This window comes from Macadamia integrifolia, chromosome 3 (assembly GCF_013358625.1).
Source record: "Macadamia integrifolia cultivar HAES 741 chromosome 3, SCU_Mint_v3, whole genome shotgun sequence".
In the NCBI taxonomy this organism is placed as follows: domain Eukaryota; kingdom Viridiplantae; phylum Streptophyta; class Magnoliopsida; order Proteales; family Proteaceae; genus Macadamia; species Macadamia integrifolia.
Window position 1 is genome coordinate 6,807,808 of NC_056559.1, and position 25,779 is coordinate 6,833,586.

A 25,779-nucleotide genomic window follows, 5' to 3' on the forward strand; every position below is an offset into this window, starting at 1 on the left:
TCCACGTTGTTGACGCGGTCAGACTATTTGCAGCCTCAAACAGGTGAGCGACACGTGTCCTCTCCTTAGATACCACATGTTCTTACCCTATTAGGCAATCAATTTGGCCGTATCAGTAGCCCTCTTACTCTCACCAGGAGGCTCTTCCTGTGGGAGTAACCAAGTTTTTCATCATTTTTTCTCATTCATGCGTCCCTTCGGCCTTATTCCTTCGGCTTCGACCTTAGTTTTGCTTGAGACCAAGACTTTCGGTCAGGTCAGCTTGGCCTCGGCCTGAGCTCCCAACCGAGGTGAGGACCTTCGGTCAGGTCCTCTCGGCCTTGGCCTGAGCTCCCAACCGAGGTGAGGACCTTCGGTCAAGTCTGCTCGGCTTTGGTCTGAGCCCCCAACCAATGTAGGGACCTTCAGTCAGGTCCGCTCGGCCTTGGCCTGAGCTCCCAACCAAGGTTAAGACCTTCGGTCAGGTCCGCTCGGCCTTGGCCTGAGCTCCCAACTGAGGTAGGGACTTTCGATCAGGTCCGCTCGACCTTGGCCTGAGCTCCCAACCAAGGTAGGGACCTTTGGTCAGGTCAGCTCGACCTCAGCCTAAGCTCTCAACCGAGGTAGAGACTTTCGGTCAGGTCCGCTCGGCCTTGGCCTGAGCTCCCAACCGAGGTGAGGACCTTCGGTCAGGTCCGCTCAGCCTTGGCCTGAGCCCCCAACCGAGGTGAGGACCTTCGATAAAGTGTGGGGGTCCATTTGTGGGTCACTTTTTTTTTTTCTCTCAGAGAGCTTTCCTTCGGTCTAGGTGTTCCTTTTTCTTTAACGCTTCGTCTTCCCCAAAAGTAAGTACGATGTCTTCTACATCTAGGTACATCCCTTGTCCTCCGAGAGAATAATGTCTCACCATAGGTATCGGAGTCCAGCGGGTCCGAGGGATGTCCTCGGACTCTTCCCCCAATTCTCCCTCTGCTCGCGACTCATCGTCCGCGGCCTCGCAGTCTGGGTCCGAGGGTGGCTCAAACGGTGAGGGATTCAGGGAGAGGATGCTTGAATTCCCAACCCAGACCCAGGACCCCCTCGAGGTGGAGGCCCTGCACATCATTTCCACCATGGATGAGCTAGAGCTAGGGGAGCTAAGGGCCTCCTTCAGTATCTCGGATGCTTTCAAGCTCCGGCTACCAAAATCGATCGACGGAGCCAGCTATCGAAACTCTGATGAGCTGTGCCTATATAAGGAGGCGTTTAAGGTCGGCCTTCGGCTACCCTTCCACCCTTTCTTTTCCCGGGTGTTTCGGCACTATGGGATTTTTCTGACCCAGCTGACGCCGAAAGGATGGCGGCAGATACGTAGCTTCGTCGTCCTTTTCTCTAGGCGCCAGAGGCATCTCTCCCTCCCTCTCTTTGTCAACTGCTTCCTTCTTCAGGCCTGTAAGGGGCTTTCGGGCTGGTACTACTTCAGCCCTCGGAAAGACCTTCGGCTGCTGAACGGTTATCCAATGTCGATCCACGGGTGGAAGGAGAAATTCTTCTTCGTAAGGTCGTCCGAGGGGGTGCCCTTTGGCACTGTCTGGGATATCCCAGATCTGAGGATGGTGAACTCCGCCCCTGCCCTTTTTGGGATAGACACAGAGTCGATGGCGATGGCAAAGCGTCATCTCAACTATGAAGTATGTGAGGGCCTGTGCTTTTATTACGGTTCTTGGTTTGTACTGGATGTCGAATTCTCCCAACTCTATGGCCCAGTTTACCAGGCAATCGGACATATTCGGCTGCTGCAGTATCTTCTTCAGGGGCTGGTCTGTGAGCACGCATACTGTATGTGATTGAAAATAGGGCCTCAGCTTTCTTGCCACTGTTACCAGGGCGTATGCCACTTTCTCCGTCTTCCTATATCTTGTTTCGGCATCTAGCAGGGTTCGACTGACATAGTATATCGGCCGTTGTTGCCTTCCTTCTTCCTTCGTCAGTACTGCACTTACAGCTACTGCTGATACAGCAAGGTACAATTGCAAGGTATCCCTGGCGATTGGCTTTGTCAGTAGTGGGGGAGCGGCCAGGTACTCCTTTAGTTGTTCAAAGGACTTTTCGCATTCCTCCGTCCACTCGAACTTCCTGGATCCCTTCAAGGCTCTGAAGAAGGGGAGACATCTATCAGCCGATCGAGATAGGAATCGCCCTAGGGCGGCAACTCTGCCTATTAGTTCCTGGACTTGCTTCACATTCTGGGTTACCTCATATCTCGAATGGCTTGCATTTTCACCGGGTTGGCTTCAATTCCCCTCTCCGAGACAATGAAGCCGAGGAATTTTCCCGAGGCTACTCCGAATGCACACTTTGTCGGGTTCAGCTTCATGCCGTATTGCCTCAACACCTGGAACGCATTTTCTAAGTCTTGAATGTGTTGTTCCACCTTCAGGATTTTTACAAGCATATCATCCACGTATACCTCCATGGTTTTGCTGATCATCCCCTTAAAGATTTTATTCACCAACCTTTGATAGGTGATCCCTGCATTTTTTAGCCCGAAGGGCAGGACTTCATAGTAGTACAGTCCTCTCTCGGTCACGAAGGATGTCTTCGGGACATCAACCTCTAACATCTTGATTTGATTATACCCCGAGTACGCATCCATGAAGCTCAGCACCTCGTATCCTGCCGTGGCATCAATGAGGAGGTCTATTTTCGGCAGGGGGTATCCGTCCTTCGGACAGGCCTTGTTCAGATCGGTGAAGTCGATGCAGATGCTCCACTTTCCATTTGCCTTGGAGACCATCACCATGTTGGATATCCACTCCGGGTATTGGATCTCGTGGATGAACTGGGCCTTCAGTAACTTCTCTACTTCTTCATCTATTTTTTGTTGCTTTTCGGGGGTGAAAGTCCTCTTCTTCTGTTGCACCGGCTTCTTTGCTGGGTTGACATTCAGATGATGCTCTATTACCTCTTGATCTATTCCAGGCATGTCTGAAGCCGACCAGGCGAAGACGTCAGAGTTGTTTCGGAGGAATGAGACGAGTTTTTCTCATTGTTGCCTTGGCATTGTAGCCCCAATCTAGAATTGTCGAGTGTTATCCCCCTCTTCGGCCTCAACTTGTACTAGATCCTCAGTCGGTTCCCCCCGTTGATAATTGGCGTCATCGTGCAGATCTTCTATCGGGAGCGCCTCACCCGTATTTTCTCTTCCCCACAAGGTAGTGGTGTAGCACCTCTGGGATGCCTCTTGATTGCCTCAACATTCATCGACACCGTTCTTGGTTGGGAATTTCATCTTGAGATGGGGTGTGGAGACGACAGCCTTTAGTAGGTTCAAACCAACCCTCCCTAGTATGTCATTGTATACCGAGGTAATGCCTACTACCAAGAAGTTGATCATGACTGTTACTTGGCGATCTCCGGTGCTGGCTCTTATTGGCAACTCAATCGATCCCTCCACTTTTACTGGGATGCCGGATAATCCCTGCAACGGGTGTTCGACTTTCTTCAACTTTCCCTCGTCCAGGCCCATCTTCTGGAAAGCCTCAAGGAACAAGAAATCAGCTGAACTGCCGTTATCCACTAAGATCCTCTTCACTCTGCAATCCGCTATGGTCATGGTGACTACCAGGGCATCATCGTGCGGAGTGTGCACCCCTTCCAGATCGTCGTCTGAGAAGGAAATAACCGTCCCCGTCCTCTCCTTCTTGTTCGACCATTCAGCCATATGTACGCTTCTCGCATAGGCTTTTGCTTCCTAGCCGAGACTAAACTTTCTCCAGTGGCTAAGCCTCCACAGATTGTCGCTATAACCCTAGTTGGGCTCTTATTCTCATCCCGAAGGCGATGGTTAGCTTCCTCGGGTGTCCGGTCCCTTTGTCGTTCCTGATTGCCTCTGCGGGCTGGCCCCCTTCTTTCATAGCGGCCTCTACCATCTCTCCGACGGTTGTCCCTACGGTCATTACCGTCTTGGGCACCCTCTTTTTCGCAGTCCATAAATCAACCTAGATATCCTCTTCGGATCATTCCTTCTATTTCCCCCTTGAGGTGCCAACAATCTTCGGTGTCGTGGTCGTGGTCCCTGTGGAAGTGGCAATATCTATCCATATTGCGTCTCTAGGGGTGCCGTCCCATCTTCCCTGGCCACTTCATGACTCTGGCATCCGGGGAGTCCTTTATCTGCATCAGTACATCCGTTCGTCTCTGGTTCAGGGGTGCATATTTCTCGAACTTCCTTGGTGGACTGGGTGCCCGACCATGCTCAGACTTTCATCTTTTGCCTTCTTCGAAGGGTTTGTCGTCGTCCCTTGAGATCCTTTTTGTGATACCCTACTTTTTAAACTTGGTCTAATTACACGGTTGACCCGATTTAACCATGCAGGACCTGAACCAGAGAGGGTTAAGGCGGGTTCCTTATGGACCATGATGGCAAGGGTGACTTTGAACATAGGTTGGCCAGATAAGTCCGAGTCAATGCCAGAGGAGACGGGTGTACCCAAGCTGTGCACATGCACGTATCATAAGGCCATGTACGGGTAATGCTAGTATGTAGTCGTATCCTAAAGTGCATACGTATAATATATCTTGTGCCGAGAGTGGAATTTCGTCAAAATCCCACTTGTTGGCTGATTTTCGGCCCTCAGGTGGGTGGTCATAGGCGGACGCATCCACCCACCCGAGTGACCCACTCATGTAGTTAATAGATATTTTAAAAAGGTATAAATAACATTTATTTTGTTTTTCATTTTCTCATTATTACACTAAAGAGTTGGTGAGAAGAGTAAAGAGGAGAGAGAAAATAAGGGAGAAAAGAGAACGAAGAAGAAGAAAGGGGAAGGAAGAGGAGAAAGAAATGGATTTAAGCGACGCTAAGGTTTGATCTTCCCATTCCGACGCCAGAAGAGTGATCCCCAACACGAGATCTACGATTGGAGGTAAGCAAAGACTATACTTCTTAAACTTTCACCAAACCCAAGTAAAACCCTTGATTTGGGTAGAGTTCCTTGAGATCTTGTAAATCCCACTTGAGATGATGAATCTAAGATTTAATAGATGTTCTATGTGTTGATTTTGAAGGATTTGAAGAAGTGTTTATAAGATTTGGTAAGCATTGGTGATTTCTTGAGCTAAGAAGTGATTTTGGGGGTTGAAAGAGTTCTTGAGCAAAGAAGGTAAGATGGTTTTTCAATCCTTAAACCTAACTTAGATCTAGGTTAGAATCATCTTATAAGACCTTGGATGTGTGAAAAATGTGATTGGAGAAGCCCCATTTGATTTTCTAAAGGTTGGGGAAAGTTTCAAGGAAGAAGGCAATTTTCTGCCCTCTCAGGTGGGCCGGGACCGGTGGGCCGAACAGCCCCTCCTGAGGGCACCCGCCTGAGAAGGTAGGCCCTCAGTTGGGATCGGTGGGCCAAACAGCCCGCCTGAGAAGACCGGTGGGTTGTCCGACCCACCCGAGAGGCCCCTAACGTGATTTTTGTGTCCGAATGGACCCAAAACGGACGAAAAACCTTCTTTTATGATTTTAAACATGATTTAACCATCAAGACTTGTTAGTTTTGACCCCAAGGTGGTGAAATCCTAACCCCATTCACTTATGATAGGTTCACTAAAATTTACGTTTCTCGCGCCAAATCTCACCCGTACCGGGCGTGAGTCTTTGTACACAACAAGTAAGTGGGGAGAAGACGTTTGACTTTATTTTAAGGCTTGTTTGGCATCATTCAATTGTATCTAGACTAGCCATGTTATCATGCAAATTATGTGTAGCTTAGTCATCCTCATATGATTATGACATGTGTGTTGTATTTTACATTCTCAATGCTAAATGATTGATGTGCTTATGTGATAAATGATGGAATCACTGTGCATGATGCATTATTAGACTAGATGCCGTAGTCGGCTTAGAAACGAGTGCATTGGTGGCCCGTGAAATGGGATACGGTGGCACTATGCAATCGTACTATGTCATATAGAAGCATACGGTTTAGGATTATCATCTTCCCGTGCTACGACCCTTCCCAACAGGGGTTGAGGTGTTGGGTTATCACTTGGAGGAAGCAGTGGTCATGGTTGTCGGGTCACTGTGGCGGTTAGACATACTCCCGGATGGTCATTAGGACAGTCGACAACCTCAATGGTATATTCAAGAGGGCCAATCATACTACTTTTAAATTACTAGGGTCAGCACCTTTACTTTCTGTTATTTACTTTTATATTGAGAGCCGGTGGTCGGCATGCTTTACTTTTTCGAATACTCACGGTGGGCCTTCTCCGACAGCCCTATGGGCGTATCGTGGGATGGAGTTCACGGCTCGTACCCGGAGCATACGCGTACTGTGGTTGTGGTAGCACCAAAAACCAAAGTCTTAGTAATGTTGTTTAGGTGGATGAAATTCAAAATGAATTGCATAGCATATAGTGCATATGGATGTGATTGTTGTGTGGTCATTCTTTTCACTTATTGAGCTAGTGAGCTCATCCCACATGCACACCTCTTTTAGATGATTTTACAAGTCACCAGCCTGAAGATCAAGGGTCGGGCCTCACAGTTGAGTTTGTCGATGAGGATTGGTGGGTCCCCGAGGAGTATGAGCACGGTACGGATTGCACATGCGGGGGCTGTGCTACGGGACTGCAGTGTTGACGCCGTGCAGAGTTTTACTTTTTGATTCTTTTGATGACCCCTTTTTGTGTACTTGATACGTGAATTGTTATTCTTTTTGTGTAAATATCATGCCTGCGGGCCCATATATATCTATCTATATACTACAATTTGGGTATCAAGTATATTGGGGGTATTTACAGGTAAATTAAGTCTTTCGCTGAACTTTTGAACGTTTATCTTAGATGTGTGTATGCTATGGTTGGGTACTGTATCAGATGATCCTGACAGGTTTGAGTTAACCGGAGTTAACCCGGTCACCGGTCCGGTTCTGTGTGAACGGGGTGTGACACTTTTCCTTCTCGTCTTCCTTTCAGCTTCTTCATCGGCTTGAAGGGTCTCTTCCATCTGGATGTACTTATCGCACCGAGCTCTCAACTCGGCCAGGTTCCTCGGTGTATGCTTCACCAAAGACCTTTTCAGCTCCTTATCCTTGACGCCTCCCAGCAGGGCTGTGAACTCTTCTTTCGGGTCCAGACCTTTGACCGTGATCTTCTCTTATTGGAAATGCTTCATGTAGTTTCGCAGTGATTCTCCTTCATGTTGCTTGATGTTGGTCAAGTTCAACGTGGTCTTCTGAAGGGGTTGGCTACTAGAGAATCCCTTCACGAAGAAGTAACTTAGATCGCTGAGGCTGTGGATCGACTTCGTCGGTAAACAGATGTACCATAGCCTTACTGCTCCTCTGAACGTCAATGGCAGGGCACGACACATGATGTTCTCTGAGACTTGATGGAACTGCATAGCAATCTTGAAGCCTTCCAGGTGATCAACGGGGTCCCCAGACCCGTCGTAAGTGTCATACTTTGGCAGACGAAAGCTGATCGGGAGTGGGTCCCTCATAACATCATCAACTAAAGCCGTGTCATTAGTGAGGTCTGGCTCACGATCTCCCGTCTGGTTTTCTGCCACCTTCTTGATCTCATCTTTCAGGTCCAGGATCATCTGCTTCAACCCCGAGTCCTCGTGTCTCTGTTCGTCTCCTTGGCATAGTTCCCCATGCCTGGCCCCGGCGGCACTCCGCATACTTTCCCTGGGTGCGGGACTTTCCCTCATTGCTCGGTTCCGAGGATTATGACTGGACCTTATCGATCCTGTACTGCTCTGGTACTCGTCTCGAGTTCGCTCGAGCGGATATGGGGCCTCGCGGTGCTCCGTCGGTCTTCTGAGAGACAACTTTGGAGACCTCCTTCATTGCCTCGGCCATTCGATCATATTTCTCCTGGAGGGCTTAGAACTACTCCCTTGTCACATATTCCTGCGTTCTAGGAGGGGGCGGAGGATTACTATCTCCGCGCACCGAATATCCGGTCGAAAGCTGGTCCCTCGTGGAGCCTTCCCGATCATCGTTTCCCCTTTCTCTGATTTCCGTCGAGGGAGGGAGCCATCCTGAAGGTTCCTCCTCCCCCATGTTCATGTTCGATGCTGCTCTTGTCTTCTTACGATTGTAGGTTCTCCCCACCATTACTGTAGTTCCCACGGACGGCGTCAATCTGTTGCTGCTGAAAATCCGTATGAGCTGATCCTGCACAAATACAGAAGGTAGAGGCCCGGATGTTTATCCGGGGTTAGTCCTCCAACATCCAAGTTAGAGATCAGCCGCACAGCTTTTCACAAGGGTAATGGTGAGGGTTTTTTTGCATACCTTTTTTCCTCTGCTCGGGCCCTCTCTTATAGTCCTTAGGGTTTAGGGTTTCTCTTTTCCTGGGAGGAGTCCTCCTCGAGTCCGCCTCCTTTCCTCTTCGAGTCCTACTCGGATACGTCTTATCCCCTTTGTGGGGAATATTCCCTCCACGCGGTTGACGCGGTCAGACTCCTTGCAGCTTTTAACAGGTGAGCGACACGTGTCCTCTCTTTAGATACCACGTGTTCTTACCCTATTGGGCAATCAATTTGGCCGTATCAATAGGTGTGGGGGCGTCATTTCACTCCCTCTATGTATGAGCACAAGGGCCACATAACTGCAAAGTTTTTTTTTTGTCCAATTTTAAAAGAAGAACATAGTTATGATGCAACTCACCTACGAAAAGGTTTCTTATGTGATCCAAATATTAATCATGAGACAGCTTAGATGGGACCCAAATTATAAACATATAAAATCCCCTATTAACATGTTATAATTCAATACAAATAGAAGTTACCTAATGTTAAAATAGAGCTTGGAATAGTGAAGACCACCCTCCAGTTCATCAATGGCCCTTCCGCGTTCCCTCATCCGATTCTGCGGATTGCTTCGTGACCTTCGTCCATGCCAGAGTTCAAGAAAATAATAAAACAAGCACCCTCCGCGCGCACGAGTAATTAAGAGATTAAAACTACCGTCGGTGATGACCACAGAATGAATTATGGTTTGAGCCAAAAACTTGGAGTCCCTCCCTCGTCCTCCATCCTGTACATGCAAGAATAATTGAAACGAAAAAGTCTCTTGGTAGGTTTGAAAATCTTAAGACCGGTTAGTTCCAGCCAATGGTGGAACTTGGCAACCTGGAACCGGCTTAATCAAGAAAAGTAGTCAATGATTAATTTTACATATAATAGTGGTTCAACTTCAATATCAATCTAAACCACTTTTTATCGTTTTTGGGAAGAAAATTCACTGTTCCTTAAATTCCTTTTATTTACCCTTAAAGCATCTATGTTGATACTTGACTCGTAATCAACTGCTCCTGTTGTTGTTTTGAATTGTCCAACAATCTCCACCGTTGGAATGAATCTTGCTCATTCATGTATATATACATGCATAGCTTTATAGTATTGAATTTTTTTACTCCTATCTTTATGTCGGATTTATGTTCAATTTCCATTGTTGAAGGGAGCAACGGCGAAGGCAAAATTACTAAATATTTGGTATGGTATATAAACCTAAAAACACATTTATATTATTTGATTTCCCCATTAACAAAAAATTATATTTTGAATTCATTATCGTATGAAATGAGAAAATTCAAGTTTTAAACACATATTGAACATGCGTGTATTATTTCCAATGCATTTTTTTAATGTTGATTTTTTAACATTATATGTATATATATATATATTTACGTGTCATATCCAAACTTACTAAAAATGATCCAAGCTTAATCTTGGTCATAATAATCTCCCTCCAATTACTGTTACACAACAAGATTTAAAATCCAAAACTAGACATAGGATGTCCTTTGTTGATTCTAAATCATATTAGATTGATTATAAATAATTGGAAAAAAGAAACAAAGATTTAAATATCTTAGATGATTTTTTAAAATAAAACTTCTTGAAGATCTTACCATGAGAAATGAATTTTATTGATTTTTTTATTATTTATTAACTTAAGAAAAGGGAAAACCCACTAATGAATATGTAGTGCATTCATAAAAAAATCAAAAAAAGAATTTGAAAATCCAATATAATCGAGAAGCAAAGTTGGTCGATTTCAATTCAAAATTTCAAACAAGCGAGTCCTATTATTTTAACTAGGTACCAAGGAAAACTCAATATTAACTTTGAAAGATTAAGCTAAGCTCAAAAGGCAGTCTTAGAAACGGATCACTACACCTAAACCTAGGTAGGCAAAGAAATTGTAAGAAAGACTTTGATTGCTTTATTAGAGAAAGGGATTAAAGAGGACTATGGAGTAGAGACTAGAGGGTAGAGAGACTACTGATTAGAGAGAAAGAAAGACAAAAGAAAAAGTAATGAGGAAAGACAAAAAGATGGTGGCGGAGGGCAAAGGGCCAAAAAGGCAATATTATGCTATGCATTTCCACTTGCTATACAAAGTCTAAAGAGGGAGATTTAAAAAAAAAGAAAAGACAACAGAGAGTGGTGGGGGAGGGGGGGAATGGAAAGGAAGAGAGAGACAAAGGGTGGGCCCGTGGGTTGGCCGGCTGGGTCTGGCCCCCTGGGGGCACGGCAACGGGGAATCATATCTCGAGTTTGACCATTAGACTCGAAAATGAGAAAAAGAAAAACGCGTCCCTTCCAAGTCCCATCATCTCTATAACACTACACTACACTACACTACAGACCTCGAATACCTTCCCCTATCCCCTATCCCCAGGGTCCTCTGCTTCGTCTCCCAAGTCGCACTCCTTCCAACCACGACTACTTAATTTTAGACTTTTTTAGTGCGATTTTCCTTTTAAAAATAAATAGTTAGGGAGAGAAAATTTTAATCTATAGTATTCCCTCCCACGTCTAATTCTCGATTTCCTCTCCTTCCTTTATTTTCTCCGTAGCCCTATCAAGTTGTCTCTTTCTTTGTTTCTTTTTTTTTTTCTCTGAAAATCTTTCCGTCTTTCTCTCTCTTTTCTTCTCCCGAGTTCTTCTTCTTCTTCTTCTTCTTCTTCTTCTTTGCTGCTCATTCACTCTATCTTCTCTCTCTCTCTCTCTCTGGCCAAGCCTCAAGTCCCGACTCTCGTGTCGACTGGCTGGCAGTCTTGCAAAATTGGAGGAGACAGGGAAAGGGGAATGGAGAGGGTGAACTATAAATTATCCAGTACCAAAATACGATTGAGATTTCTGGGAGGAAGGGAAAAGTGAAGAGCCAGCTTCCCTTGCTTCGAATTGAGTTGACAGAGGGAGAGAGGATCTCACGCTTGTACAGTGTAAACGCAAACAAACACATAGATAAGCTAGTAGAGGTTTGACCGATCGATCATCCTTTCTCTGGTATGGTCTCTGACAGAAGGATAACAGAAAAAAAAGGAGAAGATCAATCACCCTAACTCCTTCACCCGCAGACGAAGACGACGATAGAGGCACAGGTAGAGCGATATGTGCAATCATACCCCCTTTCTGACTGTGGAGTGCGGTGGCCGGTGAGCGGTGAGCGGTGAGCGGTGAGCCTAGAGACACGGTACCGCATATGAGAAGATTTATTACACAGACTCTCCTTATCCGATTTCGTATATTGGTATCCATGAATGAACTGGCCCCTGGTCGTCAATCACCGTAACTTTCCACCAAAAGAGGTTCGTTCCTTTATTAATTTCCATGAGTGAAAGAAAGTAATATACTCTCTCTGTCTCTAGTATTATTACTATTATATGTATCATTAGTTGTGCATTGGCAGGTATATATGATTATCTACTTATCTCAATGTTTTCGTAAACCTACTTTTTTTTCCCCTTCTTCTTCTTCTTCTTCTTCTTCTTCTTCTTCTGCTTAGAAATTAAATTAAATACATGATTAGTGATTTCAAGTTGCTGAGTCCCCTTTCCTTTAAATCTCCATCGGTCGTAAAGTATAGAATACTACTTTAATTTCTTTTCTCGCTGTCTCCGTCTCCTCCATTATTACTGTCATATGTATCATTAGTTGCGTATTAGTAGGTGAGATAATCTGCCTATTTCAAAATTTCCGTCATACCTAATTTCCTTGCCTTCTCCTGCTTGTTAGAATTTAAATATTCATGATTAGTGAGTTCAAGCTACTTCCCCACCCCGGCCCGGCCCGGCCAGGCCAGGCCTATCATCCCCTCCCTTTTAGGGTTTAGTCCCTTTTCCATCGTCACTGTTTTCTTTATCAATTATCATTATCATTCGTATTCCCTTAATGCCTATTATGATTATAGATTTGATTTCTTCTTATCTGACTACAAGTCTGAACGTCAATCTCGCAACAATGCAGGGGGGGCTTTGCCAATCTTCAGAAATGTGGGGAGATAACCCCTTTCCTGTGGCTCCTGCACACGGCGAAGCCATGCTTACGATCACCTTCGAATTGCCGCCCTAGTTGCGTTGCACGATATTCAGCCTCATTCCAAGGGCAAGACCACTACTTCCAACTAATTAAGGCTAATTAAGACGCTTCTTCGATCCCTAATGGAAGGGTCGGCCGGGTTTTGGTGGACGACGGCAGGAGATAGGAAAGGACATGATTTATTGTTTAAGATGGAGTTGTTGTGCCTTGTCATTCTCCTCCTGTCCACGACGACCTCTCCTCACTACATGGCCAGAGAATTGTCTTCTTCCCCTTCTACTAGTTCAAAATTTTCAAAGCCACAGCTCAAAGACAAGGACGACGAGGTCGCGGCCTTGATATCCTTCCGGAACTTGTCTGTCCACGCTGATCCCAATGGCTTCTTGACGAATTGGACTCCTAATTCTCCCGATCCTTGCTCCTGGAAAGGTCTCAGCTGCTCTCCCGACGGACACGTTTCCGCACTCGATCTCACCAATGCCGGACTCAGCGGATTCCTTCGCCTCGACTTTCTCTCGCGTCTGCAGCATCTCCAACATCTCATCTTACGCGGTAATCTCTTCTACGGTGATCTATCGACTGCTGCCGGAATTGCTGCTTCGGTGCGCTGCAACTTGGTGACCCTTGACTTGTCTACCAATAACTTCTCCGACACCATCTCTGAAGAATTCCTGTTGCACTGTGACAGTGTCATTTCTCTCAATCTCTCCCGCAATTCTATTCCTGGGGCGGCTTTCACCTTTGGTGCTTCTCTCCGAGAGCTCGACATCTCCCGCAATCGGATTTCGGATCGCCGGCTCCTGAACCACTCGCTTCTAAATTGTGGGGCTTTGAGCCTCCTTAACTTTTCAGACAACAAGCTCCCCGGGGATTTGGGTGATGGCATCTCATCTTGCAGTAATCTCTCCACACTCGATCTCTCGTACAATCTTCTGTCTGGCAACATTCGGGCGGCTTTTGTCGCTCAATCGCCTGCGTCTCTAAAGCACCTGGACCTCTCCCACAACAACTTATCTGGCGAATTCTCCCTACTCGAGTTCGGCAGTTGCGGCAACCTCACCGTGCTCGACCTCTCCCACAACATTCTTTCAGGGATTGGACTCCCCGCCAGTTTGCCCAACTGCCAGCTGCTTCAGAAACTTGACCTCTCCCATAACCTACTCCAGGACGTGATTCCCTCGGTCCTGGGCAGCTTCAGGAATTTGCAGCATCTGTTGCTGGCCCAAAATAACTTCTCAGGTGAGATCCCGCCAGAAATCGGTCAGAGCTGTGGGACTCTCCTAGAGCTCGATCTCTCTGGGAACAGACTTTCTGGGGGTTTACCTTCCACGTTTGTACCGTGCTCTTCGCTTCAGATCCTCAACCTCGGCAACAACCAGCTTTCGGGTGATTTCGTCAATACCGTCGTCAGTACTCTGCCATCTCTGAAGCACCTTTTGCTTCCTTTCAACAACTTAACCGGTTCCCTACCTTTGTCTATAAAGAACTGTTCTCAGCTTGAATTGCTCGATCTTAGTTCCAACGGCTTTACTGGTGGCATCTCATTCCCATCTGGGTTCTGTTCCTCTCTCTCTTCTCTACATAAAATCCTCTTAGCCGGCAATTTTCTGTCGGGAACGGTGCCTCCGGAGCTCGGGAACTGCAAGCAACTGAGGACGATCGATTTTAGCTTCAACAACCTTAATGGTTCGATTCCCTCAGAAGTCTGGGAGCTACCCAACCTTTCAGACTTGGTCATTTGGGCAAACAACCTCAGCGGGGAAATCCCAGAGGGCATCTGTGAGAATGGTGGAAACTTAGAGACACTGATTCTCAACAACAATCTTATCGCGGGGACCATCCCTCTGTCGCTGACCAAGTGTATTAAACTCATCTGGGTCTCTCTCTCTAGCAACCGCCTCACTGGGGTGATACCTGCTGGTGTAGGGAACCTCAAGAATCTTGCTATTCTGCAACTGGGGAATAACTTGCTCACAGGAGAGGTACCGCGGGAGCTTGGTAACTGCGGGAGCCTCATATGGCTGGATTTGAACAGTAATAGCCTAACTGGCTCCATACCACAGGAACTTGCCAGCCAAGCTGGGCTGATTATGCCTGGACTCGTTTCTGGAAAGCAGTTCGCATTCATCAGGAATGAGGGAGGTACAGCCTGCAGAGGTGCTGGGGGACTAGTTGAATTTCAAGGGATCCGAACAGAGAGGCTGGCGAATTTTCCAATGGTTCATTCTTGCCCATCCACTAGAATCTACACTGGTATGACGGTCTACTCATTTTCAGGTAATGGCAGCATGATCTATATGGATCTGTCGTACAATTCGTTGTCTGGAACAATCCCAGATGACCTGGGTTTCATGTATTATCTCCAGGTCCTAAATTTGGGACACAACAGACTGACAGGAACCATCCCCGATAGCTTGGGAGGTCTTAAACAGGTTGGAGTTCTTGATCTGTCTCACAATGATCTTCAAGGTTTTGTACCAGGGTCATTAGGTAGTCTTTCTTTTCTCAGTGATCTCGATGTGTCGAACAACAACCTCACGGGTCCAATTCCTTTGTCAGGACAGCTGACCACATTCCCAGCATCCAGATATGAAAATAATTCTGGCCTATGTGGGCTCCCCTTGCCCCCTTGTGGGTCTGGTGGTGCAGCCCGTCAGATGAATTATAATCGGCAAGGAAAGAAACAGTCCATGGCAGCAGGAGTGATCATTGGCATTGTTATTTCCCTATTCTGTATCCTTGGACTTTCGTTGGCTCTGTTAAAGATGAAGAAGTACCATCGCAGGGAGGATCCGGGAGACAAATACATTGACAGCCTTCCAACTTCTGGTAGCAGCAGCTGGAAACTATCTGGGGTTCCAGAGCCTCTGAGCATCAATATTGCTACATTTGAGAAACCTCTGAGAAAGCTGACCTTTGCTCATCTTCTTGAGGCCACTAATGGTTTCAGCGCTGACAGCTTGATAGGGTCTGGTGGGTTTGGTGAGGTCTACAAGGCCCGGTTGAAAGATGGCTCTGTCGTTGCAATCAAGAAGCTGATTCGTGTGACCGGTCAGGGAGACAGGGAATTTACTGCCGAAATGGAAACAATTGGTAAGATCAAGCACAGAAACCTTGTCCCTTTATTGGGCTACTGCAAGATTGGAGATGAGAGGCTTCTTGTGTACGAGTACATGAAATGGGGAAGCTTGGAGATGGTTCTTCATGACAAGGCCAAGGGAGGGGCATCAAAGCTTGGTTGGGTAGCAAGAAAGAAGATTGCCATTGGTTCAGCAAGAGGGCTTGCATTCCTTCACCATAGCTGCATTCCTCACATAATCCACAGGGACATGAAGTCTAGCAATGTTCTACTTGATGAAAATTTAGAAGCCCGAGTGTCGGATTTTGGCATGGCAAGGCTGATGAGTGCCCTTGACACTCATCTCAGCGTGAGCACCCTTGCTGGCACACCAGGTTATGTTCCACCAGAGTACTACCAGAGTTTCAGGTGCACTACCAAAGGGGATGTGTACAGCTATGGTGTCATACTTCTGGAGCTTATATCTGGCAGAAGACCAATTGATCCATCAGAATTTGGTGATGACAACAACCTGGTGGGGTGGGCAAAACAGCTGCAGAGAGAGAAGAGGAGTAGTGACATAGTTGACACTGTGCTCTTGGAACAGATGTCCAACGAGGCTGAAATCTATCAGTGTCTTAAGATTGCTTTCGAGTGTCTGGATGATCGGCCATTCCGGCGTCCAACTATGATTCAGGTGATGGCAATGTTCAAAGAGCTTCAGAATGATTCTGAAAGTGATATCCTTGATGGTTTCTCTCTAAAAGATACAGTTATTGATGAATGAAGGGGAGAGAGAGCGCTTCAGAAGATGACATTCAAACTTGACTTAAAAGTCACATGTTTTAATATCTTCTTTTCTTCTCTTGCCACACTGCACATGGAGGAGATTTGAAAAGTGCGCTTTGAGCGAACCTCCTCTACCGGTGTAGGGGATTTGTCCCTGCACTTTTCTTACTGTAAAATAGTACATAAAATTGATAGAAAAAGTTGAGAGGACATGTATCTACAGAGGATTACTAAAATAGAAGTAAAAGATGGATCTCTGATTCCATTGGTCTTAATAGTTTCCCCTTCATTTTTTGGGTGTTATAAATAGTGTTGTTTTTTGGTTACTGTAACACAATTTTCTGACTGTTACTCCCACTGATTGTTGATAGGAATTTGAGGACTATTTTTTAGTTGGCATTCCCTATATCATTATTTTTCAACTTGCTTCAATTGCTCATCCTTATATTTTTCAGTTGGCATTCATTCTTCAATATCATTTCAGATGTGCTCTATGTCAGGTTTTTGGGTTGAGGATTGCTGGCTAAGATATTTTTTCTCTGTTTGCCGAGATACTGTGGACACAGAATTGGGTTTTAACTTCTGGAGCTGCGGAAGATGTTTATTCTGAGCTGTTTGATATCTGAGTTTTTGTATATGGATGCTTTTCTGTGAATAGTATTTTTGGGTTTTATACTTGTATCAGCAGATGTGCAAGATTTGTAAAGTTTGATGACAGCTTTAGATTTTTTTTTTTTTTTTGGGTAACCATTTAATAAGGTTCTTCTATTTTTCATGGGAAAACATTCCCAAGAACTCCATTACCCCACGATCATTGGCAGAACCATTGGGGTGCCACTTGCCCTATTGCCTGGCATAACTGGATTCGGGGAAATGCTAACTCCACGCTCATTCATGGAGCATGGGACCACTCGCACAGCAGGAAGGCCACGCGGTGGATACTTTCGTCATCTTGACAACTGTGAGTCTGACATCGACTATCAAATGGGCTAAAAAGGTAGAGCTGGAAGAAAAAAAATTAATGAAAACAAAATCACTCTTTCCCTCCCATTCTTTTGACGTCCCACCCTATCTAACCCTTTTATTTCTTAAATTGTTTTACAGTGTACTGTCAAGAACAATCCTACTCACAAACTCATCCGTGTCCTTAGAATGAACTCAGGAACTCAGCCATGCCCAGGTGATTGATCCTGGGAACAATGGAACGATCTGACTGAGGAACTCAGCCAAAGCCAGGTTTGTTATGATTTTAATCTAGTTGCAGATCCTTTTTTCTCAATCTTTTGTTCCTTTTTCCCCATCTTAAACTGGTTCTTTCAAATTTTTACCTTCTCAAATTTTTTGAATTTTGGATGCCCTCAAATCGGGGAAATGCATGAAAATAGAAATTCTTAAAGGCCGTAGCTGTTGGTTTCATACTTTATTTTTTGGGTCTGGTTTTCTATTATTTTGGTGTCATTTATTCCAATATTGCGCTTCTTTCCTCCTAGCTTAACCACATTGACTGATGGAAATGTCAATTCAGGTGGATACAGAATGATGTACAAGCAAGTGGTGAGGATGAAGTAGATGTGGAGTTTCCAAGTATGGTTTTGGTTTCATTCATGGCGACAAAATTGCAGAGCCTTATGTGGGAATGGAATTTGAATTGAACGAAGAATGATATTCATTATATAGCAAGTATGCTTAGTTTGCAGGATTTGATGATATGAAGAAAAAAACAGCCAGCCGTCGTTCTAGGTGCAGTGCAGAGTTTACTGATGCAAATTTTGGTTGCTCATATGGATGGTGGGTGTTACATGAAAGAGCGCAACCATGATCTTTCCAAGCAAAGCCATGCAAATGTGGCTGAGAGCAATGGGTGGCCGGGTCGTAGCTCCTCAACCAATTCTACCTGATCAAGATGAATTCATGAAAGCGCTTTTGCAGAGGTCTTTCCCAATGCATGTTATCGATACTGTTTGTGACATTTTTTAAGAAAGATCCCTGGGAGAAGTTTGGCAATCTAATCTAGATGCTTCCGAATTGGAAGTGTTCAATAATTGCAACCATAGATCATGGACACAGGAAGAATCTGAGTTTAATGGTGGAAGATGATATATATATATATATATATTTATATGACCTTAGAGATGATTAGCTTGGGTCATTATGAATATCAAAGTGACACTAGAAGACGTACGGATGCAGATTTTGCTACATGGCAAGGAGTAGCAGCATTGAGATGCCATTCATTGTATGAGAAACAAATGTCAACAATATATGTGTGAATTCTTGCATGCCATCCATCAAAGGATAAAGAAGATGGGCCGACCTCATTATTTAGGGTCCAAGATCTTGAAGCACGGGAAGAATTTATAGTGGCATGGGGACAAAAAAAAAAAAAAAACAGATCGAGATGTCCCGTTTGTGTTGTTTGTTTGAATTTAAAGGCTTCCATTGCAATGGTTGTACTCCAATTTGCAGTTGTTCCAAGAGTCTCCTCTCACTATTATTGAGAAAATGTGACAGTAGATGCAAAGCATAGTTGCACCATACCGTGGAGGTCAAATGAAATGCTTTTTTTTTTGATAAGCTAATTATATTAAGATCCCAAAATGTGGGGAAAAGAGGTAGTACAAGAGTCTGAAAATATAGAAGCAGCTACAAAAGATGGAGGGTTATCCTCCCAAGAAGATATACACTGATGATGAGATACATAGGAGGCTAAAGCATCTGCAATAGAATTGCCCTGACGATAAGTATGGACAACCTTGACTGAAACAAAAAAGGAGGAAAGTTCCTCGTTTTTTGTAATCTTCAATAATAGAAGCCATCCTCCAAGGAATAGAAAAAATAAACGACCAGCAATAAGATCAACCACAAGTTAGGAATCTCCTTCAAGAATGAGATGAGTGAAGTGATGATCTTTGGCCATCTTTAATGCCAATTGAGTTGCGAACGCTTCAACCACATAAGCAAAAATAGCACCAACATAATAAGCAAAGCCAAAAATAAATCTACCATAATTGTTTCGACAAAGACCACCAATACCTGCAGGACTTGGATTTCCCAAAGAAGAACCATCAAAGTTGATCTTAAGGAAGGGATTCACTAAAGAAGACCAAGAAATATATATGGCGCGACATTGTCGCGCAGTATAATTTGAAGATCTAAAATATTCAGCAGCCATTCTCATACTTTTGAATACAATAAAACAGGGACAATGATTTATGTCAGAGGATTATATATGTTTTTTAGAATATGGATCATCTTCTTAAATGAAACAAAAAAAAAAATTCTTTTCTCTTGAATACCAGTAGAGAGAGATAAAAAAATAAAAAAGGCTACATAGCCTTATCCACAAACACAATGAGGGGTGAAAGGATCATCCTATTTCTTATGTAAGGTGGAACTCCTTGTACTGATATAGGGATGACGCTGTCTTTTTTTCTCTATTTTTTTATTTAAAATCTTCTCTTCTCCTTCTTCTTCTTTTTTTTTTTTTTTTTTTTTTAAAACAAACGGGGGAGAATGGTTACACGCTGCTTTAACCCCCAAAAAAAAAAAAAAAAAGTTACACGCTGCCAGGCGAACTTCTTTGCGGTTGTGAGTGTGTTGAGGATAAAAACGGATAAAGCTAAGGTAAAGGAGAGAAGACGACGCAGAATCATATCTTTGGTAACCCCAAAAACAAATTCAATTGTTCAGACTTGAGAGAGTAAAGAAAAGAAATGGCATCGTTGAAACTGAATCCATAATTATCATCATCATCGTACAATGTCGATATTACATTCCCCCGCCTCCGTCCCCCCCTCTACCTCTCTGGGCTTTGACTTGAATCTCTGCAGCTCTAGGAATTACGTCGGTTTTAGCAGCGGCAGCGGCAGCAGCAGCAGCAGTTATAAGGCTTTGATAGCGCTAAAAGGAGGAGGAGGAGGAAGGAGGAGGGCAAGCCTGAGGTCCTTGAAGAGAAGTTCTCCAACCGAGCTTCGCTCTCCATCGATTTCTGCAGCACTTCCCCCTCTTGATCTAACCGAGGATAACGTCCGACAAGTCTTAGCCGACGCTCGAACCGAGGCATGTCTTTCCTATTTTTCTTTCTTTCTTCTGTATCCAAAATAGAATATACGACCGAGACATCCCATTCCCACTATCACTGAGTTTTAACGGAATATCTGTTGTTGCAGTTCGCACAGATTTTCGACAATTCGGTGGGAATAACCGGTGAGTTTGTTTTACAATACTTTGGCTGCCCATCTCCTCCTGACTCCATTGATAGTAGTGGTTGGTATATCTGAACTTTGATATACTCATATAAAAGGATTTTAGGAGAAGCTGAGCTCGCTGAAGTGGATGGCCCCTTCGTAAAGATCAGTCTCAGAGGTCGGTTCTGGCACGAACGTTCCATAGTTTTAGCCAGGCTTGGTAATTACCTGAAGCAGAGGATCCCCGTGAGTAGTAGCACATTCCCTTTTGTTTTTTTTTTCCTCTGTTTTTCTGTCTCTCCCTCACCCACCCCAGGAAAATAATCCTCTGTTTTTCCTTATTTTGCTAACTGCAGAACACGACATGTGGACAATTTTAAGACCAACGTACCGGATGTAATAATCCTCACCCAACCTTGACCGTTAGATTCTCTATTGTCCACGTGTCGTGTTCTACAAGTAGCAAAACAAGGAAAAATAAGGATGAGAAAAACCCCACCCCACCCCACCCCACCCCTCCCCCCACCCCCAAAAAAAAATTCCTCTTTCTTTGTTTCGTTAGAACCCGAAATCAAAATAAAAAAAATTTCCTCCTCTGAAGTCTGAAATCTGAACACCCTCTCAGGAAATTTTGGAGGTGGACATTGAAGATGAAAAACAATTAGATGACAGCTCCGAAAACTTCTGAGGTGGTCACGTTTTTTATTTTTTCCCACTGCCATCCTTCTCTTTTACTATGTTAAAATTCGCTCTGTTTACCGCATGAACTTTTGAAATGTTGCATTAGAGAGCCACTTGCATGCTTCTCTGTGATTTTGATGTTGGTCTCGTAAACTGTAAACAATGTAAGACACATTAATGCTGAGTTCTTTCTTTACCCTCTTTGCCTCACAAATGATGGGTCTCTCTTTCCTAATAAAATGCAAGTTTATATACTTGCTTGTGCAGGAACCAAAACTAAGTTTCCTCTTTTTCTTGTTGTTCGACTCCAACATATATGCTTTGTTGGTGTGGCTGCATCAAATCCTTCAAGAAGTGTGGTTTAGAATCAAGATATAATAATTTAGGGTGTGATCATCTCTCTAATAGTGTGGCACACCAATCATGGGAGGAAAAAAGGGCCATTCATGTGGGACTAACTCCCTTCCCATGTCGATCCAGGGCCTGTCCTGGTGGTTGGTGGTTGGCCCATCTAACTTAGGAGGATGCTTCAAGGACTTGGTCTATAGAACTATTAGTATCTATCTTGCTCCCTCGCTCACTTGACTACGCCTGGCTTTGTTGCTTTATATTTCAAGTTTCAGACAAAATGAAGTGTGCCAAGTGAAAATAACACTGAATACTTCAAAACTACGAAAAAAAGATGCATGGTATTTTCATACTTGAGAGAGAGCCAGGTTGTCTCACATTCTAATGACAGCCTTCTGGGCCAAGGTATCACCAACTAAGTTAATACATCTTGGAATATGGATGAAAGAACACTCCAAAAAGTAGGATGAGAGGTGCTAGATATCCTTGATAAGGGTAAGAACAGAAAGTGGGGGATGGAGTTCCTCACAGTTACATATGAAATGAGATCCTCCTTGTTGGATTTGACAATCACTTTCTCCTTACAATCAGCTATTGCCTACAGCATTGTGAATGGCCGATTTAGCATTCAAAGGGTTGCCAAAGGAGTCACTGTGTTTCGATGAGTCTCTAGGAACATTGAAGGGTAATTTTTTTTATCTCTAATATATAGGGGCAAATAATTTCTTATGGTAAAATTCATTGATGAATCCCTCAACATGGTTTAGGGAAAACTTTCCCCATATAGATTTGTTTACATACTTTTGTTAGGAAACAGTTTTACTTTATCCACTGCCTCCTTTGACCGAGGGGTTTAGAGGGTGTGCAAAGGGTATTGGGAAAGTGATGGGTATTATCGATTTCGTACAATAAGGAGCAAAGTATTTATTTTTCTTCATCTGCAGTGCAGAATAACTCTCTTTTAGGGGCAGATGTTTTCTGTCCGAGAGCTCCCCCTGTGCCTAGATTCAGGGGGTGCGCATCCCTAGAGGGGCAGGGTAATAATGCCCCGTGTGTCTTTGGCGCAGGGGAGCTCTCCAGACAGAAAATTTATCATTTAAATGTGTTTTAAAAATGTTGTAAAGGACCAAAGGTACAGGACAAATTAGCAGTTTAGCACACGCTCGGGGTATCGTGGAGGTAAGCAATGGTTGCCAAGGTGATTAAGTCGGATGGTTAAAATTTAATGGATCATAGTGATTGTTTAGTCTCTCTCTCTCTCTCTCGCTTTCTTGTGTGTGTGCACGTTCACGTGCTCTTTCGGGATTTCTATTGCCAAATTGGAAAGGGAAGAAAATACTCCAGTCCGATGGAAGACATCCGGCAAGAAAAAAAAAAGAGGGCAGCCATATTCATTGGACCTCGGTTTTGCCGGCATTGTGTGTGTAAGAAGCAAAGATTTCTTCCTTCAATATATTAGAAGATGACGATACACATATTTTTACTGTTACAGGATATCAAGAAAAGAATCCTAAACTACCTAAACGTGCTCCACATGGTCAGTTTGATATAGTTACAACAGGATATAATAATGTAGACTTTGATGAATAATCACATATCCTATGGGTTATTTCACTGTTAATCTTTTACCCAACCCCCACCCCTCCTAATCCAAATCATAAATGCAATACTGATCCCTTTAGTGCACTGTGGCGTCTGTGCCACTTCCCCTCCCCCATAGAGGGGAGTCAAGTTCAAGTCTTATTTGTACCACTGTAAGTACATTGAAGTATAACATAGCCGCATGTCTGATTATGCTTTAACCCTAGATCAAGGAGTGGAAGGGTAGAGGTCCACAAGGATTTTTGGATTCAGGTGGGTACAAAACAGCCCATTTTGCTAAAGAATAGGGAACCCACCCAGTTTGCTTCACGAGGTATATGATGAGCAATATAACAAACAGAAAACCTAATCACCATAATATAGTGAAACAAGCCATCGACAATACACATGGGCACAACATATTTAAGGCATCACTCAGCACTAAATGGCTCCCCTACAGGAAGAATCCACAGTCGCTGACGGTACGCCTCAAAACCCTACCTCCTCGCCCCTCCCTTTCCAACCACATTGAACAGGCTCCTCGGCCAACCAATACGCTTATGCTTGCTTATCAAAAGAATAAATAATTGATGGATCAACAGCTACATTGGAGCATCCTGATATTGGCCCAAAAATACATCATCTGAATCTAATTTCCCCCCTCCTTGAAATCCCTGTTATTCATTGAAACTATTAACTTGTGATACAAGCTTTACATGGACAATGTACTAGAGCTAAATTACACAAAAACTCATCTTAGATATCAACCTAGGCTTGTTGAATAACCATCTTGTGTATAAAAATCATGAAACCCAATGGAGGCTGATGCTTGGCTGCTGCATCTCATGTCCAAATCTAGAATAAACAACACATCCAGTGGCCTTGACCCGACTCCAACTCCTAAGTCTCAATGGGCGGTCAATGGAAGACCAGAATGCATCAAAGTTTCTCCCACAACTGCATTTAGTGACCATTTACGGCAATATCCCCAAGAATTTCTTCTTTCCCCTGGTAGTCTGATTTATGGCGCTCTATTTCTTCTCTGCATAGATACAGGAAAATTGACGAAAGTAAATCAATTAATTGGATAATGGATAGCATGCATACAATTAAATGAAGCTACATAAGTGCAAATGCAAGCTTCAAACCTTATTCCAGCATACTAGTAGTCCAACTCTGGTACATATTCCATACAAAGCTTGGAAACTTAGTAGTTCTAGGGATGCTTATTCTATTTCTTGAATACATCATGGTACCTTGCTTACTAGATGCTTATCACATCATTATACTTGCAGCCTGTTATATTTAAGGTGGGGAAAAAAAGAAAGGAGTCGAGGACAATCCAAAAAGGAAGTTATATTGCAGCCTATGTGGGGATGGAAACCAAGAAACTCGTACTACCAGTTTGTAGACATGAAATTCAGGCCAAACAGTAAGAAAAAAGTTGTCATACTTATATGGTTTGCTAGAACCATCGGGACGAAATCCCATGCTTAAGTCAGCCATAATACCACAAGAAGTTCAAGAATAACAAGCAACCACTAATAAAGTCATAATAAGCTCCTACACTAACAATATCCCTTGGATGCATCCCTATTCCTGATTCTCCATTTTCAAAATTCCAAGTTCGTCTTCAATCACCACCTCCATTTAAAAGATTACTAGGCGCTCATGGTGCAGATTTCTTGGACCTTCTGGTCTACTATGGCAAATTCCTAAAACTATGATAGAGAAATACTTAGATTGCTAGCCAAATTCAAAAGAGAAAAGAAGATTTCACTAATCCAAACCAATCATACAGATACCAAATACATTTTCATTTCTAGCTTGCAAAAACAAAATGGTGCATGAGTCCATCATTTCATATCTCACTTGACGGTGAAGAATCATCCAAAAACATGCATTGGTCGTTAACAGAAAAAAAAAACAGCTTCAAGGTTGATTTCTTAACAACTAATCCCTGCACCAGTGAAGGATCCACACGTATAATTCAAATCTACTCCAATAAAATGTAACAAGAAGCTATGCATGATATAATGTGAGAAACTGAGAATAAAATCAATGTTAACCTGAGAAAGCGCCAGATAGAATCATAATGAAGAAGACCTATGACTCTGCGCTTCCATTCTTTTCTCGGGTCTCCACCATGCCTAACAACAGGCAACTGCTTGATTCCTTTGGCCTCCATTAGTGCCTTGGCGATTCCCAGATCTGTGTCTGGGTAACAAGTTAAAAGTCCACGCTCATGCCTCCGGTAATGAAATCCTCGAGTACAGATAGATGAAACAATGCAGGTATTCACCTATAAGGATTTCCACAGGCAAATAATCATTTTGTTGGAAAGATAATATACTAGTAATCATTATCTGAGAAGTCCAAAACCGAAGCAAGAAAAAAGAAAAGTGCCGCACTGATTCCAAGTACCATGTTCCCCATGGGGGGATCTGGGGCCATTCACCCCTTCATCAGCATCAGTGAATATCTTAAGATTTAAATTAGGAAGAAAACCCAACAACTTAGGATTACAGTTTAGATTTCAAATTCTTTCTTCACATAGTAGTGAAAGATTTATGCTTCCAAAACTACATACATCCAAAACTGTTGCATCACCATCTGAAGCATCACTAGATGTCCTGGACAGATGCCTCTGGATGTCCCCAAGTGTAAGGATTCCTTCAAGAAGATCTCCAGCATCAACCACAATCGCAGAATTCTGCTGCGAGTCATGCATAAGTTTTATCGTCTCAACCAATGTCAATGTTGGTGGAACCTTCAAATAGCTCTTTGACATAGCTTGAGAGACCTGAGAACAATTAGAAGATTATTACCAAGGA

The 25,779-nt window shown here is 43.9% G+C and overlaps 3 protein-coding genes across 5 annotated transcripts in view; 2 read left to right on the forward strand and 1 right to left on the reverse strand.

Moving 5' to 3' along the window:
• The first annotated feature begins 10,647 nt into the window (after positions 1-10,647).
• Positions 10,648-18,620, forward strand: LOC122073970 (serine/threonine-protein kinase BRI1-like 1). 3 transcript variants are annotated; one of them, XM_042638719.1, is made up of 4 exons: positions 10,648-11,571; positions 12,230-17,145; positions 17,253-17,384; positions 17,674-18,620. In XM_042638719.1, the coding sequence occupies exon 2, from the start codon at positions 12,424-12,426 to the stop codon at positions 16,144-16,146; it is 3,723 nt and encodes a 1,240-aa protein (XP_042494653.1). In that variant the 5' UTR covers positions 10,648-11,571; positions 12,230-12,423; the 3' UTR covers positions 16,147-17,145; positions 17,253-17,384; positions 17,674-18,620. The 3 variants fall into 3 exon arrangements, with proteins under 3 accessions (XP_042494653.1, XP_042494654.1, XP_042494655.1); XM_042638720.1 differs by having other exon boundaries at positions 12,230-17,384; XM_042638721.1 differs by lacking the exon at positions 10,648-11,571 and having other exon boundaries at positions 11,967-17,145.
• A 1,139-nt stretch (positions 18,621-19,759) lies between these two features.
• Positions 19,760-21,212, forward strand: LOC122073528. Its single transcript, XM_042638121.1, has 4 exons — positions 19,760-20,207; positions 20,318-20,354; positions 20,460-20,581; positions 20,961-21,212. The coding sequence occupies exons 1-4, from the start codon at positions 19,908-19,910 to the stop codon at positions 21,021-21,023; spliced, it is 522 nt and encodes a 173-aa protein (XP_042494055.1). The 5' UTR covers positions 19,760-19,907; the 3' UTR covers positions 21,024-21,212.
• Positions 21,213-23,509: 2,297 nt separating this feature from the next.
• LOC122074067 (chloride channel protein CLC-f) overlaps positions 23,510-25,779 on the reverse strand; it is a 30,307-nt gene continuing 28,037 nt past the window's right edge. The window contains exons 7-9 of the mRNA XM_042638879.1: positions 25,536-25,748; positions 25,015-25,247; positions 23,510-23,987 (exon numbers count right to left, since the gene is read on the reverse strand). Coding sequence (XP_042494813.1) covers positions 23,909-23,987; positions 25,015-25,247; positions 25,536-25,748 — 525 coding nt within the window. The 3' untranslated portion in view covers positions 23,510-23,908. The remainder of the gene's footprint in view (positions 23,988-25,014; positions 25,248-25,535; positions 25,749-25,779) is intronic.

Coding starts and splice junctions, on each gene's coding strand:
- LOC122073970 (XM_042638720.1), top strand. CDS start 12,424: ATGGAAGGGTCGGCCGGGTTTTGGTGGACGACGGCAGGAGATAGGAAA.
- LOC122073528 (XM_042638121.1), top strand. CDS start 19,908: ATGTCGATATTACATTCCCCCGCCTCCGTCCCCCCCTCTACCTCTCTG. Junction 20,208..20,317: donor TAGCCGACGCTCGAACCGAG/GCATGTCTTTCC, acceptor CTGTTGTTGCAG/TTCGCACAGATTTTCGACAA. Junction 20,582..20,960: donor ACCTGAAGCAGAGGATCCCC/GTGAGTAGTAGC, acceptor ACACCCTCTCAG/GAAATTTTGGAGGTGGACAT.